Below are 14,038 nucleotides of genomic sequence, written 5' to 3' on the forward strand. Positions count from 1 at the left end.
GTTGTACCGTCTCACACATTCTAGCTCAGTCGATACGAAAATGCAGGAAAACGGGTATAAGGTTCTGACCAGGTGGTACAGGGTGCCCACTAGACTTAAGCAGATTTACCCAACGACCTCAGATACCTGTTGGCGGGATTGAGGTCATAAGGGCACTTTTCTACACATCTGGTGGGAATGCCCTAAGTTGCGCTCATTTTGGCTGGATATTAGGTCCCAAGTCAACTCCATCCTTGACGTGGACCTGCCAGACTCCCCGATGAATTTCCTCCTGCATGTTCCCACCGTCCCCCTTGGCCTGTACCGGAAATCAGTGCTACCGCATCTTTTGAATCCAGCTAGGAGATTGATTCCTATTTTTTGGAAGACCAGCCGGGTCCCGTCCCGTTTGGACTGGATTCGGATGGTGAACAATGTCAGGTCGGCGGAGGAGTGGATGGCGAGGCATAGGGACGAATACGACAAATGGTACGGGATCTGGGCTACCTGGCTGCACTATGTGGGGGAGGGGGAGGGAGACACAGCTATACCTCTCACGCCTTAACTCCAGGTAGATGAGGGACGGTGACTGGGTCTGTTTCCCTTTTCCCTCTCTTCCCTCCCTGTACTCCTCCTCATGAAACCACTGTGTATGTGACCATATCTGTTGCTGGACTGTTTTGATGCCTATGGGTACGCCCTCTTTATAATTTTTTTTGTTTTTGTTTTTCTGATTTTTATTATGTTCCTGTTTTTACTTACCTGCCTGACCAAGATGATCTACCTTTTCTTCTATGGGCCCTTGCACATGGCGGACTATTTAGGGACAACTTCAAGTTGTTTTGGTTTATATGTTATTTAACCCTGCAAGTGTAACCTTCGTCCTTATTATTTAGTCTGCGAGATGTTCAACTGGGCCCTCGGCTCCTTTGTAATTTCTGATTGTATGGTTGGACGGCATTGTATGCACCCTCTTCGCCCTTTTATATTTTTCTTTTTTTTTTTGTTTTGCTGTTGTATAATGAAAAACAAAAAATTTCTTTATGGATAAATAAAGATTATATAAAAAAAAAAAGCAACCCAGACAGCAAAAGAATTTGAGCACTTCTACACAGACTTATACAACCTCCCAACTTCAGAAACACAAAATCTCAGATTTTCATCTATGTCAACCCTCAGAGGGTTTCCTGGAAAAATACTGCCCTAGATCACTCACACCGGACACCACAATCAAGCTAGATCTCCCTATATATTAAAAAAAAAATGGTACACAGCTCTAAAACACTTGAAACCAAGGAAAAGCCCTGGCCCAGATGGCCTATCAGCCGTCTACTACAAAACATTCACAGATATACTATCTGCCCCTTTTCTCAAAACATTTAACTATCTCTCTCCTGACCACTATCTCACTCCAAACTTGTTAGAAGCACACATATCAGTTATCTCTAAGGAAGAAACAGATCTTACACAAACAGACCCATATCCCTATTAAACTTCGAGATAAAAATCTTTGCAAAAATCTTAGCAAACCGTCTGCTTCCCCTCCTACCATCCATAATCGACCGAGATCAAGTAGGATTTATCCCTGGCATACAGTAGCAGGGATAACACCATCAAAGCAATACATTTACACCATAATCTGACCTCCTCCAACCAAGCAGGTTTCTTCTTATGCCTTGATGCGGAAAAGGCATTTGACAGGGTAGCCTGGGACTACATGGAAGCGGTTCTCCGGTCCATGGGCTTGGGTAGTCGCCTATTAAGCTTCATAATGGCTTTCTACTAAAGTCTGAGTTAACGGCTTCCTGTCAAATGCCTTCCACATCCGTAATGGGACGAGGCAAGGTTGCCCCCTCTCCCCATCACTGTTCGTACTCACCTTAGAACTGAAGAGGCAGAACGGGGGATGCCTGTGTAAACAAGGAATCTCCCTGTTCTGCCTAGTGACGGCACATTGATCTTCTGCTCCCTGTAATCAGGAGCAATGATCAGTGTCATGTCACATGTAGCCCACCTCCCTCACAGTTAGAATCACTCCCTAGGATACACTTAACCCCTTCCCCACCCCCTACTGGTTAACCCCTTCACTGCCAGTGTCATTTACACAGTAATCAGTGCATTTTTATAGCATTGTTCACTGTATAAATTACAATAGTCCCAAAATAGCATCAAAAGTGTCCAAAGTGTCCTCCATAATGTCGCATATTTTGGATGTGTGGACATTCGGGAAAGATTAAGCATAGAGTAATTGGGTGGTGGTCTAAACTGTCATTAGTTCGTTTGTAGATTTGGATTGTGGGAAAAAAGGGACTTCAATTTTGTTTGTGAGCCACATCGCACAACTGCGCAATTGTCAGTTAAAGAGACGCAGTGCTGAATCACAAAAATTTGGGAGACACACAGGTCCCAGAAGACAGCAAGGACCAGTGGGATAGCGCATGCACAGTAGGGAACCAGGAAGTGAAGCCGCAAGGCTTCACTTCCTAATTCCCTTACCGAAGATGGCGGCGGCAGCACACGAGAGCTGAGTGACAGCTCGGCTTCGGGTGCCGACATCGTGGGCACCCTGGACAGGTAAGTGTCCATATTTTTAAAGTCAGCAGCTGCAGTATTTGTAGCTGCTGACTTTAAAAAAATAAAAAAATAAATCGGCGGACCTCTGCTTTTAGGAAGATATCAACCACATTGGTTTGAGGATTCAAATATTCCCCATTTTGGATAATAATACTAAGGATCTTAAAATGTATTGGGAAATTAAATTAAATGACTGTTCAAGAAATGTAATGTAGCTGCTGCAACCAGCAGTTGGAAATTTTGGATAAAGAAATTGGTTCTCTGTATGCTCGACTTACTCCACTGAAAAGTCATGAGGAATATGCTAACTCAGAGAAAAAAGTTAAAGAGCACTTGGAAGCCTTTGGCAAAGCTACACTTATCAAAAAAGAGAAAAAATATTGGAGAGATAAATATGCATTTGGTGAAGGTCGAGCATACAGATGGAATCATCACGTGGTGGCAGAGGTGGTGGGTATAACATGATTAGAAACAGTGGTGCACAAAATGGAAATATCAAACATTCCTCTTTCAACAGAGGACCAAGGACATTCCAAGGACACAAAAAACGCAATTGGATGATTTTTTAGACATCACCCCTGAGAAAAATGGGAATTGAACCCTTTGTGATCAAAACCACACAGAAGGAAGATTGAATGTTATCAATCTATCCTCTCATATCTTGACACCAGTAGAGCAGTACGGACAACTTTGAAACAATTAAAGACATCAATTTGTTTGCGAGAAAACTGTTATTTAAAAGTATGCATACCAAACTAAATACCAAGGAGGCAGAGGTAGCTCAGACTTTGAAAGCAGCGGACTTTAGAGGTCTTAGAGAACTGAATCTGCTGTTACAACATTTTTTTTCCCTAGACGGCCTATGGGAGGAAGACTTGGATAGTGAGGAAAGTGAGGGAGAGGTAGATGATAATTCAATGAAGAAATTTAAGAGGAAATCACATAGATTTCCTCCTTTAAACAAGAATCCAGCAATAGCACTTTGTAAAACAAACCACTAAGGAAATGGAGGCATTGAAAAATGATACCACTAATCAAAATCTGATTCTTTACCAGCAACGGGCACTCAGATCTTTAAAAAATAATATCCAGATAACTATTAAGGCGTCGGATAAAGGGGGCAACATTGTCTTGATGGACAATGTAAACTATGAAAAAAAGTTTGAAGATTCTCAACAATATTAAATGCTACCGTAAAACCGTATTTTTCATTAGTGGGTAGATTCAATCAAGAATTATATTCTCTTGTAGATGAGTCTCTTTATGAGGGAGTCATCACAAGATATATGTGGGACTTTATTTGAACACGACACCCCCCGCTTGCCCACACTATATGCACTACCAAAAGTGCACAAGGACATACACAATCCACCTGAAAGACCAATAATTTCCAGTAATGGTTGTATCTCGGAAGGAATCAGCCAGGTTATAGATTAACATCTTAGGCCACATGTAATGGAATTGCCTTCCTATACGAAGGATACCATTCATCGATTACAAATATTAGAGAATTTGGAAGTCCTGATTTATTTAGTCCTGCCATATTGGTAACAACTGACGTAGAATCGCTATATAATAGCATTCCACATGACTTGGGTATCGTAGCCATTGGACGAATACTTAGACAAAGGGCAACCACAGAATGGAAGCTCAATCAATTTGTTCTTCAAATATTGGACTTCATTCTGAGACACAATATTTTCCTTTTCAAGGGCTCCCACTATCTCCAGGTACAGGGTGTGGCTATGGGGATGGGCTGTGCACCCTCATATGCCAACCTGTACCTGGGGGATTGTGGGAAGGATTTTTTATCAGGAGAACAATTATCTATGTATACTCGCCGCATCCTAATGTGGCAGAGATACATAGACGATATTCTGATCATTTGGGATGGTCCAGAGAACAAGCTGAGAGATCGTCTGAGCTTGATGAATCAGAACAATTTTAATCTGTTCTTTACAATGGCCTATGATCTACATATGGTCAACTTTTTAGACATTAGCATCCTGAAAAATCAAAGTGGTGGGCTCACCAGTAAACTTTTTAAAAAGGAAACTGCAGGCAACACTTTGTTGCATGTCCTTCTCCAGTCCCATCTTTTCCATCCCATGTCCTCCTCCTCCTTCGTCCCATGTCCTCCATCCCATGTCCTCCTCCATCCCATGTCCTTCTCCATCCCCATTTCCTCCATCCCAGGTCCTCTTCCTCCATCCCATATTCTCCTCCATTACCATCTCCTCCACCCCTTGTCCCTTATCCAATGTCCTCCTCCTCCTCCTCCATCCAATGTCCTCCTCCTCCATTTCCATTTCCTCCATCCCAGGTCCTCCTCCATTACCATCCCCTCCATTCCTTGTCCTCTTCCTCCAGTCCCATGTCCTCCTCCTCCTCCTCTAGTCCAATCTCCCTTATCCAATGTCCCCCTCCTCCTTCATCCTATGTCCTCTTCCCACTCCATCCATTTTCCTCCACCCCATATCCTCCTCCCCCTTAATCCCATGTCCTTCTCCTCCTCCTTCATCCCATGTCCTCCATCCCATGTCCCCCACCTCCTTCATCCCATGTCCCCATCTAATGTCCTCCTCCTCCTCCATTCTATGTCCTCCATCCCATGTCCTCCTCCAGTCCCATCTACTCCAATCCATGTCCTCCTCCTCCTCCATCCTATGTCCTCCATCCCATGTCCTCCTCTTCCTCCATCCCGTATTCTCCTCCATTACCATCTCCTCCACCCCTTGTCCCTTATCCAATGTCCTCCTCCTCCTCCTCCATCCAATGTCCTCCTCCTCCATTTCCATTTCCTCCATCCCAGGTCCTCCTCCATTACCATCCCCTCCATTCCTTGTCCTCTTCCTCCAGTCCCATGTCCTCCTCCTCCTCCTCTAGTCCAATCTCCCTTATCCAATGTCCCCCTCCTCCTTCATCCTATGTCCTCTTCCCACTCCATCCATTTTCCTCCACCCCATATCCTCCTCCCCCTTAATCCCATGTCCTTCTCCTCCTCCTTCATCCCATGTCCTCCATCCCATGTCCCCCACCTCCTTCATCCCATGTCCCCATCTAATGTCCTCCTCCTCCTCCATTCTATGTCCTCCATCCCATGTCCTCCTCCAGTCCCATCTACTCCAATCCATGTCCTCCTCCTCCTCCATCCTATGTCCTCCATCCCATGTCCTCCTCTTCCTCCATCCCATGTCCTCCTCCAGTCCCATCTACTCCAATACATGACCTCCTCCAACTCTACCCCTCCATCCCATGTCCTCTACCCCTACTGAGATTTCCCTCACTGAGATTTCCCTCACTTCCTGTCTTGGTGTCACACAGACAGGGAGTGAGGGGAAATCTCCTCAGTGGGGGACACAGCAATGGGTTCTATTTATAAACCTGCACTGCTCCATGGAATGTAATTACTAGGTACCATGCAGCTTATGTATAAGGGAACTTTATTACACAAAAATATCAAATGATAATACAAAAAACACCAGATAAAAATCCCATCACCAACACCTCAGTAAAAAATTAATCAAAATAGACAACGTTGTCTGATCAAGATGCAGCTGTGTCATAAAAATCCACACACATACATATGTCAACATAACATAGTATAATTACATAGTTAGTCAGGTTGAAAAAAGATACAAGTCCATCAAGTTCAACCATAAGAAATAAAATAATAATAATATCTTACAATCACATATACCCAATTCTATACCCACAGTTGATCCAGAGGAAGGCAAAAAAAAACAGCAAAGCATGATCCAATTTGCTACAGCAAGGGAAAAAATTCCTTCCTGATCCCCCATGAGGCAATCGGATCTTCCCCGGATCAACTTTACCTATAAATGTTAGCACCCAGTTATATTATGTACATTTAGGAAAGAATCCAGGCCTTTCTTAAAGCACTTTACTGAGCTGGCCAGAACCACCTCTGGAGGGAGTCTATTCCACATTTTCACAGCTCTTAGGCCCCGTACACACGACCGGATCTGTCCGCTGATATTTTTCCGACGGACAGTTCCAGCGGACAGATCCGGTCGTGTGTAGGCCCGACCAGACAATTGTCCGGCGGATCGGACAGTTTCCAGCGGACAAAAATTGCTTAGCATGCTAAGCAATCTGTCCGCTGGAAACCTGTCCGTCGGACGTGTTCGGTCGTCTGTACAGACTCACCGGACACGTCCGACCGACCGCCATCCCTCGCATGCGTCGTACTGATTCGACGCATGCGTGGAAGCTTTGACCTTCCAGGGCCACCCACGTCGCCGCGTCATCGTCGCGGCGCCGGCGCAGCCACGCCCCGCGTATTGTTTACGCGCGGATTTCTGTCTGATGGTGTGTATAACCATCAGACAGAAATCCGGCAGCGGATCTGTGCGCTGAAAATGGTCTGGCGGACCGTTTTCAGCGGATAGATCCGCTGGTGTGTACGCGGCCTTACTGTGAAGAAACCTTTCCGTATTTGGAGGCGAAATCTCTTTTCCTCTAGATGTAAAGAGAGCCCCCTTGTCCTCAGTGTTGACCGTAAAGTGAATAACTCAACACCAAGTTCACTATATGGACCCCTTTATATATTTGTACATGTTGATTATATCTCCCCTTAATCTCCTCTTCTCAAGAGTGAATAAATTCAGTTTTTCTAATCTTTCCTCATAGCCGAGCTCCTCCATGCCTCTTATCAGTTTGGTTGCTCTACTCTGCACTTTCTCCAGTTCCCCAATATCCTTCTTGAGAACTGGAGCTCAAAACTGAACTGCATATTCCAGATGAGGTCTTACTAATGATTTGTAGAGGGGCAAAATTATATCTCTCTCGCTGGAGTCCATACCTCTCTTAATACAAGAAAGGACTTTGCTCGCTTTGGAAACCGCAGCTTGGCATTGCATCCTTGGAGTAGGGGTGCCACCTGTCCAGGATTCACCCGGACAGTCCGGGTTTGGAATGATGTGTCCAGGTTTCAGTCTGCCTAAAACCTGGACACATTATTCAGACTGGGTTATGACTCCCCGAATAACTAAGATAGTCACACACAAATCTGTTGCCATCTGGGAGCTGCAGGATGCTGTCTGGGTGCAGTTTCAGAATCACTGTGGGGGGGGGGGGGTTCGAAGATGTCAGCAAGAGCAGTTTGGCCACACCAACTGTTTGTCACAGCATGCTGCATTACCACTAGGGTTACTTAATCCTTTATAATCCTATGTACTACGAAAAAAAAGAAAAGAAAAGTGCCTTGTGCAGCTAAAGTGTTTGGGTTTGGCTTGAAGAAAAGGTAGCAACCCTTAAGTAAAGTAAAATCACTGTTGAAACACCATAGATAAGGAATATTTCCACAGTGTACAGGATGGTTGTGCAAACATGGGGGCTCTGCGAGTGCAGCAAGGGGGACAAGTTTTTCCTTTGACCACCGTGGATAGCAACTCCAGGTACTAACATACCGTATGGAGTTCAAGTACTGTATATATCCCAAATCCAACGTTTTCCACAGGAGGGTGAAGCTTGGAAGTAGTGATGCAGTAAGGTCATATATAATTAACATTGTAACAGTGGTTAGGATATCAGTCCAACGTATAGCATGGGATATTGTTCTAAGTGTGACCAGTGATCACTGCAGGAGGGAGAATGCAGGCCGGCGGTGGGTAGAAACTTGGCGGTGGCGCAGTATGTACTTAGCAGCTGTGGCACCTGACACATGTCTCATCCATGGGCACAGTATTAAAGATTGTGGTAAAAGAGCACTGATCCAACTGATAGAGTATCTATGTGTATCCAACGGTGAGAAGAATCATTCAAAATATATAATCTACACCCAATTAATAATACACACACATTTGATATATATATACAAAACATTAACCACTTCCCTACCGCACCAATTCTGGCACTTCTCTCCTTCATGTAAAAATCATAATTGTTTTGCTAGAAATCTACTCAGAACCCCCAAACATCATATATATTTTTTTAGCAGACATGCTAGGGAATAAAGTGGCGGTCATTGCAACTTTTTATCTTGCACGGTATTTGCGCAATCAGACGCCAGTTTTTTGGGAAAAAAAGTTTCATGAATTAATAAATAACAAAACAGTAAAGTTAGCCCTTTACCTTTATTTTTTTTGTATAATGTGAAAGATGATGTTACACCGAGTAAATAGAGGGCTAACTTGTCATGCTTTAAAATTGCGCACACTCATGGAATGGCGCCAAACTTCAGTACTAAAAAATCTCCATAGGCGACGCTTAAATTTTTTTTTACAGGTTACCAGTTTAGAGTTACAGAGGAGGTCTAGTGCTAGAATTGTTGCACGCGCTCGAATGCACGCGGCGATACCTCACATGTGGTTTGAACACCGTTTACATATGTGGGCGGGACTTACGTGTGTGTTCGCTTCTGAGCGCAAGCTACCGGAGACAGGGGCGTTTAACATTTTTTTTTTACTTAATTTTTTTTATTTTTACACTTTATTTTACACCTATTGATCACTTTTATTCCTATTACAAGGAATGTAAACATCCCCTGTAATAGGAATTGTTAGTGACAGGTCCTATTTATGGAGAGATGCAGGGTCAATAAGACCCCACATCTCTCCTCCAGGCTGGAAAGCATGAGATCGGGAAAAGAAAATTCACAGATCTAATGCTGACAGCCGCAATTGCGGCTTTGTTTACATTCGTAACGTCATAACGTAATGCCTGCTGAATGTGGCCCATCCAAGTGAATGGGGGTTTCCTGCAACCGTGTGTAATGCATTCAGTTGCAGTGTACTGCTGTGGGGTTTAAACAGGTAATGAGGAGGTGATATCACACCTCCTCACTACCTGTCAAATTCCCTCTGAAGAGAAATCCAAACATGGATTGCTCTTCAGAGGGCACCATATGTGTAAACAAGCCCTGAGCCTAGGTTCACACAAATGCGATGTGGGTACCAGTGTGATTCCAGCGCCGCTTCCTGCATCGCATCTCTCCCGCAGGCAGTTCACACTGCCCTCTACGAACTGCTGTGGGTGTCATTACAATGTTAATGACACCCCCAGATCGTTTCGCAGATCGCAGTGCAAACTGTGAACTTGCACTGGAATTAGATCGCATGGGTGAGAATACCCATGCGATCCGATTGCAGTGTGGGGGGAAAAAAGTGCCTGCGACACTTGAAGTCGCTTTCGCCATCCAATGGTGTGGAGCCGAGCCGGGGTCATCTTTCCCTCACTCGGCATGCAGCTTGTGAAGGGAGAGGACCCGATCGACTCCGCCGCTACCAACGCCTCCGGTAAGCAGCGGAGACGACCAAAGCATGGCGGAAGGGGTGGACCCTCTCCCGCCCCCAATAAAAGTGATCTTGCGGCAAATCCACTGCTGAGACCACTTTATCTGAAAGCCGACCGCTCGCAGTTGAAGAGAATACTGGGGTTATGGCAGCTAGCTGCTGCCATAACAACGGTATTCCCCTTCAAACAGTTAACATATAACGACGGCGGGCATTCGGGGACAAATTTGGGCTGTATGTTTTTTATTGTGCTGAAAACAAGCTGTTTGTGTTCCTTTTTTGAATGGGCAATAAGGACTTCCACAGGCAGCTGTTTAATGATCCCGGGCTTTCCATATTAATATATATATTTTGACAGTGCAGGTCTTTTGAATGGTGTATGTCACCCAGGATAAGAAAATTTTCAACAAGGCAGGTTGAGTGACTCAAGGGTTCTTGTCTACTTTGGAGGAAGCAGTTTTTATATCCCCAAACTGTTCCCACAAAGTTGGGAGCATGACATTGTCCAAAATGTCTTGGTATGCTGACGCTTAAATGCACTATACACACGATCATCAGTCTTGCCTACACACCATCAGTTAAAAAAACGATCGTGTCAGAACACAGTGACGTAAAACACAACAACGTGCTGAGAAAAATTAAGTTCAATGCTTCCGAGGATGCGTCGACTTTATTCTGAGCATGCGTTGATTTTTAACCAATGGATTTCCCCACAGACGATCATTTTTTTCTATCGGTTTTTTAACCAGCAGATAATTTTAAAACAGGTTCTAAGTTTTTTCACCGATGGGAAAAAAACTGATGGGGCCCACACACGATCGGTTCGTCTGATGAAAACGGTCCATCAGACCGTTTTCATCAGACGAACCAATCGTGTGTACGTGGCATAAGAGTTTCCTTAAAGTGGATGTAAACCCGATTTATGAAATTTAAGCTGGGCACATATATCTGCAGTATTTTGTTTTCTATTTTTAATGAGCTAAGTCTTATAGCTCTCTTCTGAATGGTTCCTCTGTTATCAGCCTGGGAACTCCTGACATATTTTTCGACTTTTTAGACAAAGGCAAACAGAATCTTTTGTCAAAGGAGGTTGCTAAAATAGAGTAGCAGAGAGCAGCTCCTATTACAAAACAGCTCTGAGAGTCTCTGCCTATGATGAGAGGGGATGTGTGTCTTTCCTCCAATAAGCAATGTTAGTTATCTTGGGTGTATGCCCAGACATCACACTATGTGTTGACCAGGAAGAGAGAATCTCCTAACACAATCTCAACTTTCTAAACAGTATATAAATGTGAAGACAGCAGATATACATATAAAACCTATGTAGGAAGATTTGGTTAATCTCTGTGTATCATCTGAGGCTGTTCAGTTCATTGGATGTATGGAGGGTTTACATCCACTTTAACTGGAACTAAGGGGCCAAGCCCAACCCCTAAAAAACAACCCTATACCATACCATACCTCCCTTCACCAAATGATTTGGACCAGTGCCCAATACTTTTGACAATATACAGTATATATTATACAGACACTATACACTATATATCCAAATTTCTATTTCTATTAAATCATTACACATATACATTTTTTAAACAATACACAATGACACAAAGATTGTTAAAGGGATTGTATGGTTTTTATAAACAGTCCCTTTAAGTATAGTTGATTTCATGTAAGCAGCTTGTGGCTAAATATTGAATTAAAGCAGTGTTTCTCAACTCCAGTCCTTAAGGCGCCCCAACAGGTCATGTTTTCAGGTTTTCCATTATTTACAGGTGATTTGATCAGTTTCACTGCTTTAGTAATTACCAGACCCGTTTCATCTGAGGGAAATCCTAAAAACATGACCTGTTGGGGCGCCTTGAGGACTGGAGTTGAGAAACACTGAATTAAAGGATTACAGGCATCTTCTGAGACTGAGGAGTCCAACTCTTTTTTTTTTTTAGAAAATTCTTCAGGTCAGTTGAGATACACATATTTTAGAGGTCATTCATGGTATTTAAAAGTTTTACTCACTGGCAACCCTGTCAGGCGGTTGTGTTGAAGGTAGAGGTAGCGCAGAGAATGGAGGCCTCGAAACAGGTCAGCCGGCAGCCTGTGGATATTACATTGATACAGGTGCAGGGAGAGCAAAGAATTCAAACCACTTAAAGTGTCTGGCTGTAGAGGTGGCAAATTTGGGTTCTTTCCAAGATCCAATTCTTCTAAATGCTCCAGACCCTGGAATGTCCCAGGATGCAGTACAGAGATACGATTTGAGAATAGCCAAAGTACGGATGTCAGAGGAGAAAAAAGTCCAGGACTTAATTCTGAGATCTGGTTGTTCTGCAGGAAGACTCGGCGGGCTTGGTTCGGTAGAGGCGATGGCACTCGAGACAGGTTGTGCGACTGGCAGCTAGCTGTCGGAGGTGATGGGTAGCAAGTGCAAAGGGAGGGGCAAGGGGAGAGAGAGAAAGGATAAGAGCGTGAGAGGGGTAGGAGGGGAAACAAACTTAGGAGGTGCAGGAGGAAGCCTTGGGTGGAGACCAGAAAGGGAATGAATCATCCAGATTGGAATGACAAGACAGATGGAATTAGGGGGGGGGGGGTGGGGGGACAAGATGAGAGCAATAAAATGTATTAGTTTTACAATCAAAATATGACTCAGTATATTAGGAAGACATTATAAATTTAAGTTTTTCTACTTTAAAATTTCTTGAATGTCAGGAATAATTATGCAATTATTACAGTAAAACCTTGGTTTGAGAGCGTTTGAAACTTGGTTTGAGAGCGTTTTGCAAGACAAGCAAAATGTTTTAACCTCCCTGGCGGTATGATTATTTCAGAAAAAAGGTGCTGAAAGCGGTACAATTATTTGCAAGGAAATTTGGTGTTTTACATTGTAGGCCTGTCATTTTTAGGAATAACTCACTTAAATCTGACCAAACAAGAGTCTAGTAGGCATCCAGGGTATGAATTTGTTTTAAAAACAAAATTATAAATTATAATATAATAAATAATTATAAATAATTATAACAAATAATAATATAATTATAATAAACATTATTCAATAATGTAATCAACTCAAAATCACTGAAATTTGCTCAGTTGCAGAATTGTCGCTGTCATTACTTTTATTTTTTTATGACGAATTTCCCCACAAATCGCTATCGCACAATTCTGCAAGTGATTATAATTTATTATCGCTGTTTTCTAGCTGCTCTAAAACCATTTTTGACATAAAGGGACACTTTTGGTTGCTACGGACAATCTACAGTTTGCAGGCAGAAAGAACAGTGTTTATTATATAAAAGTACATGTAGGACATTGGGCAGACCACTAGGGACAAGGGGGGGTGTGTATTTTTTACATACAGTACTGTAATCTATAAGATTACAGTATACTGTATGTAATGTGTTTGTTTACCTTTTTGAATTTGGCGCCGTTCTCCGCCACTGTGCGTCGTAACGTTGCAGGGAACGGAGATCGGCGGCACACAGAGGCACTGTGTGAATCGAGCGAGCACCCGCTCGCTCACACAGCGCGGTGGCATCGCTGGATCCAGGGACAAGGTAAGTAAACCAAGCCTGTGGATTCTGCGAGGCGAGCCCGAGTCTGACTCGGAGTTACCGATCGCAGCACAAAAATGTAACCCCGTGTCAGACTCGGGAATACTGCCAGGGGGGTTAATACATTTTGCCTTGATATACAAGTAGTGTCATGTCACAACTGAGTATAAAAAAGAAGAGAGGAGCCTCTAATGCCCCGTACACACGATCACTTTTTGTGATGAAAAAAAATGACATTTTTAAAAACGTCATTTAAAATGATCGTGTGTGGGCTAAACATCATTTTTTGTCTTCTGAAAAACGACCATTTTTTTTCATCACAAAAAGTGATCGTGTGTACGCGGCATAAGTGTAGCAACAACATTTAGCAACTTATTGCTACACTTAGAGGTGCCTCTCTTCTCTTTTATACACTGTAACAAAAATGCTTTGATATACAAGTGCTTTGGATTACAAGCATGTTTCTGGAACTAATTATGCTCGCAAACCAAGGTTATACTGTATATTAGGGAAATGTACCAGATACTGACCATGGGCACAACAAATATCTACGTTTCAATTTGTAAGTTAAAGGATTTGTAGAGGCAGAAGTTTTTTTTTATCTTAATGCATTCCATGCATTAAGATAAAAAACCTGTTGTGTGGAGCAGCCACCCCATCACCCACTAATTACTTACCTGA

At 43.2% G+C, this 14,038-nt stretch overlaps 1 protein-coding gene across 2 annotated transcripts in view; it reads right to left on the reverse strand.

The window, feature by feature from the left end:
- RTN4RL2 (reticulon 4 receptor like 2) overlaps positions 1 to 14,038 on the reverse strand; it is a 125,084-nt gene that overhangs the window by 96,452 nt on the left and 14,594 nt on the right. For both annotated transcript variants that reach the window (XM_040320808.1, XM_040320809.1), the window contains exon 2: positions 11,826 to 12,322. In XM_040320808.1, coding sequence (XP_040176742.1) covers positions 11,826 to 12,322 — 497 coding nt within the window. The remainder of the gene's footprint in view (positions 1 to 11,825; positions 12,323 to 14,038) is intronic.

This window comes from Rana temporaria, chromosome 8, assembly GCF_905171775.1.
Source record: "Rana temporaria chromosome 8, aRanTem1.1, whole genome shotgun sequence".
Lineage (NCBI taxonomy): Eukaryota > Metazoa > Chordata > Amphibia > Anura > Ranidae > Rana > Rana temporaria.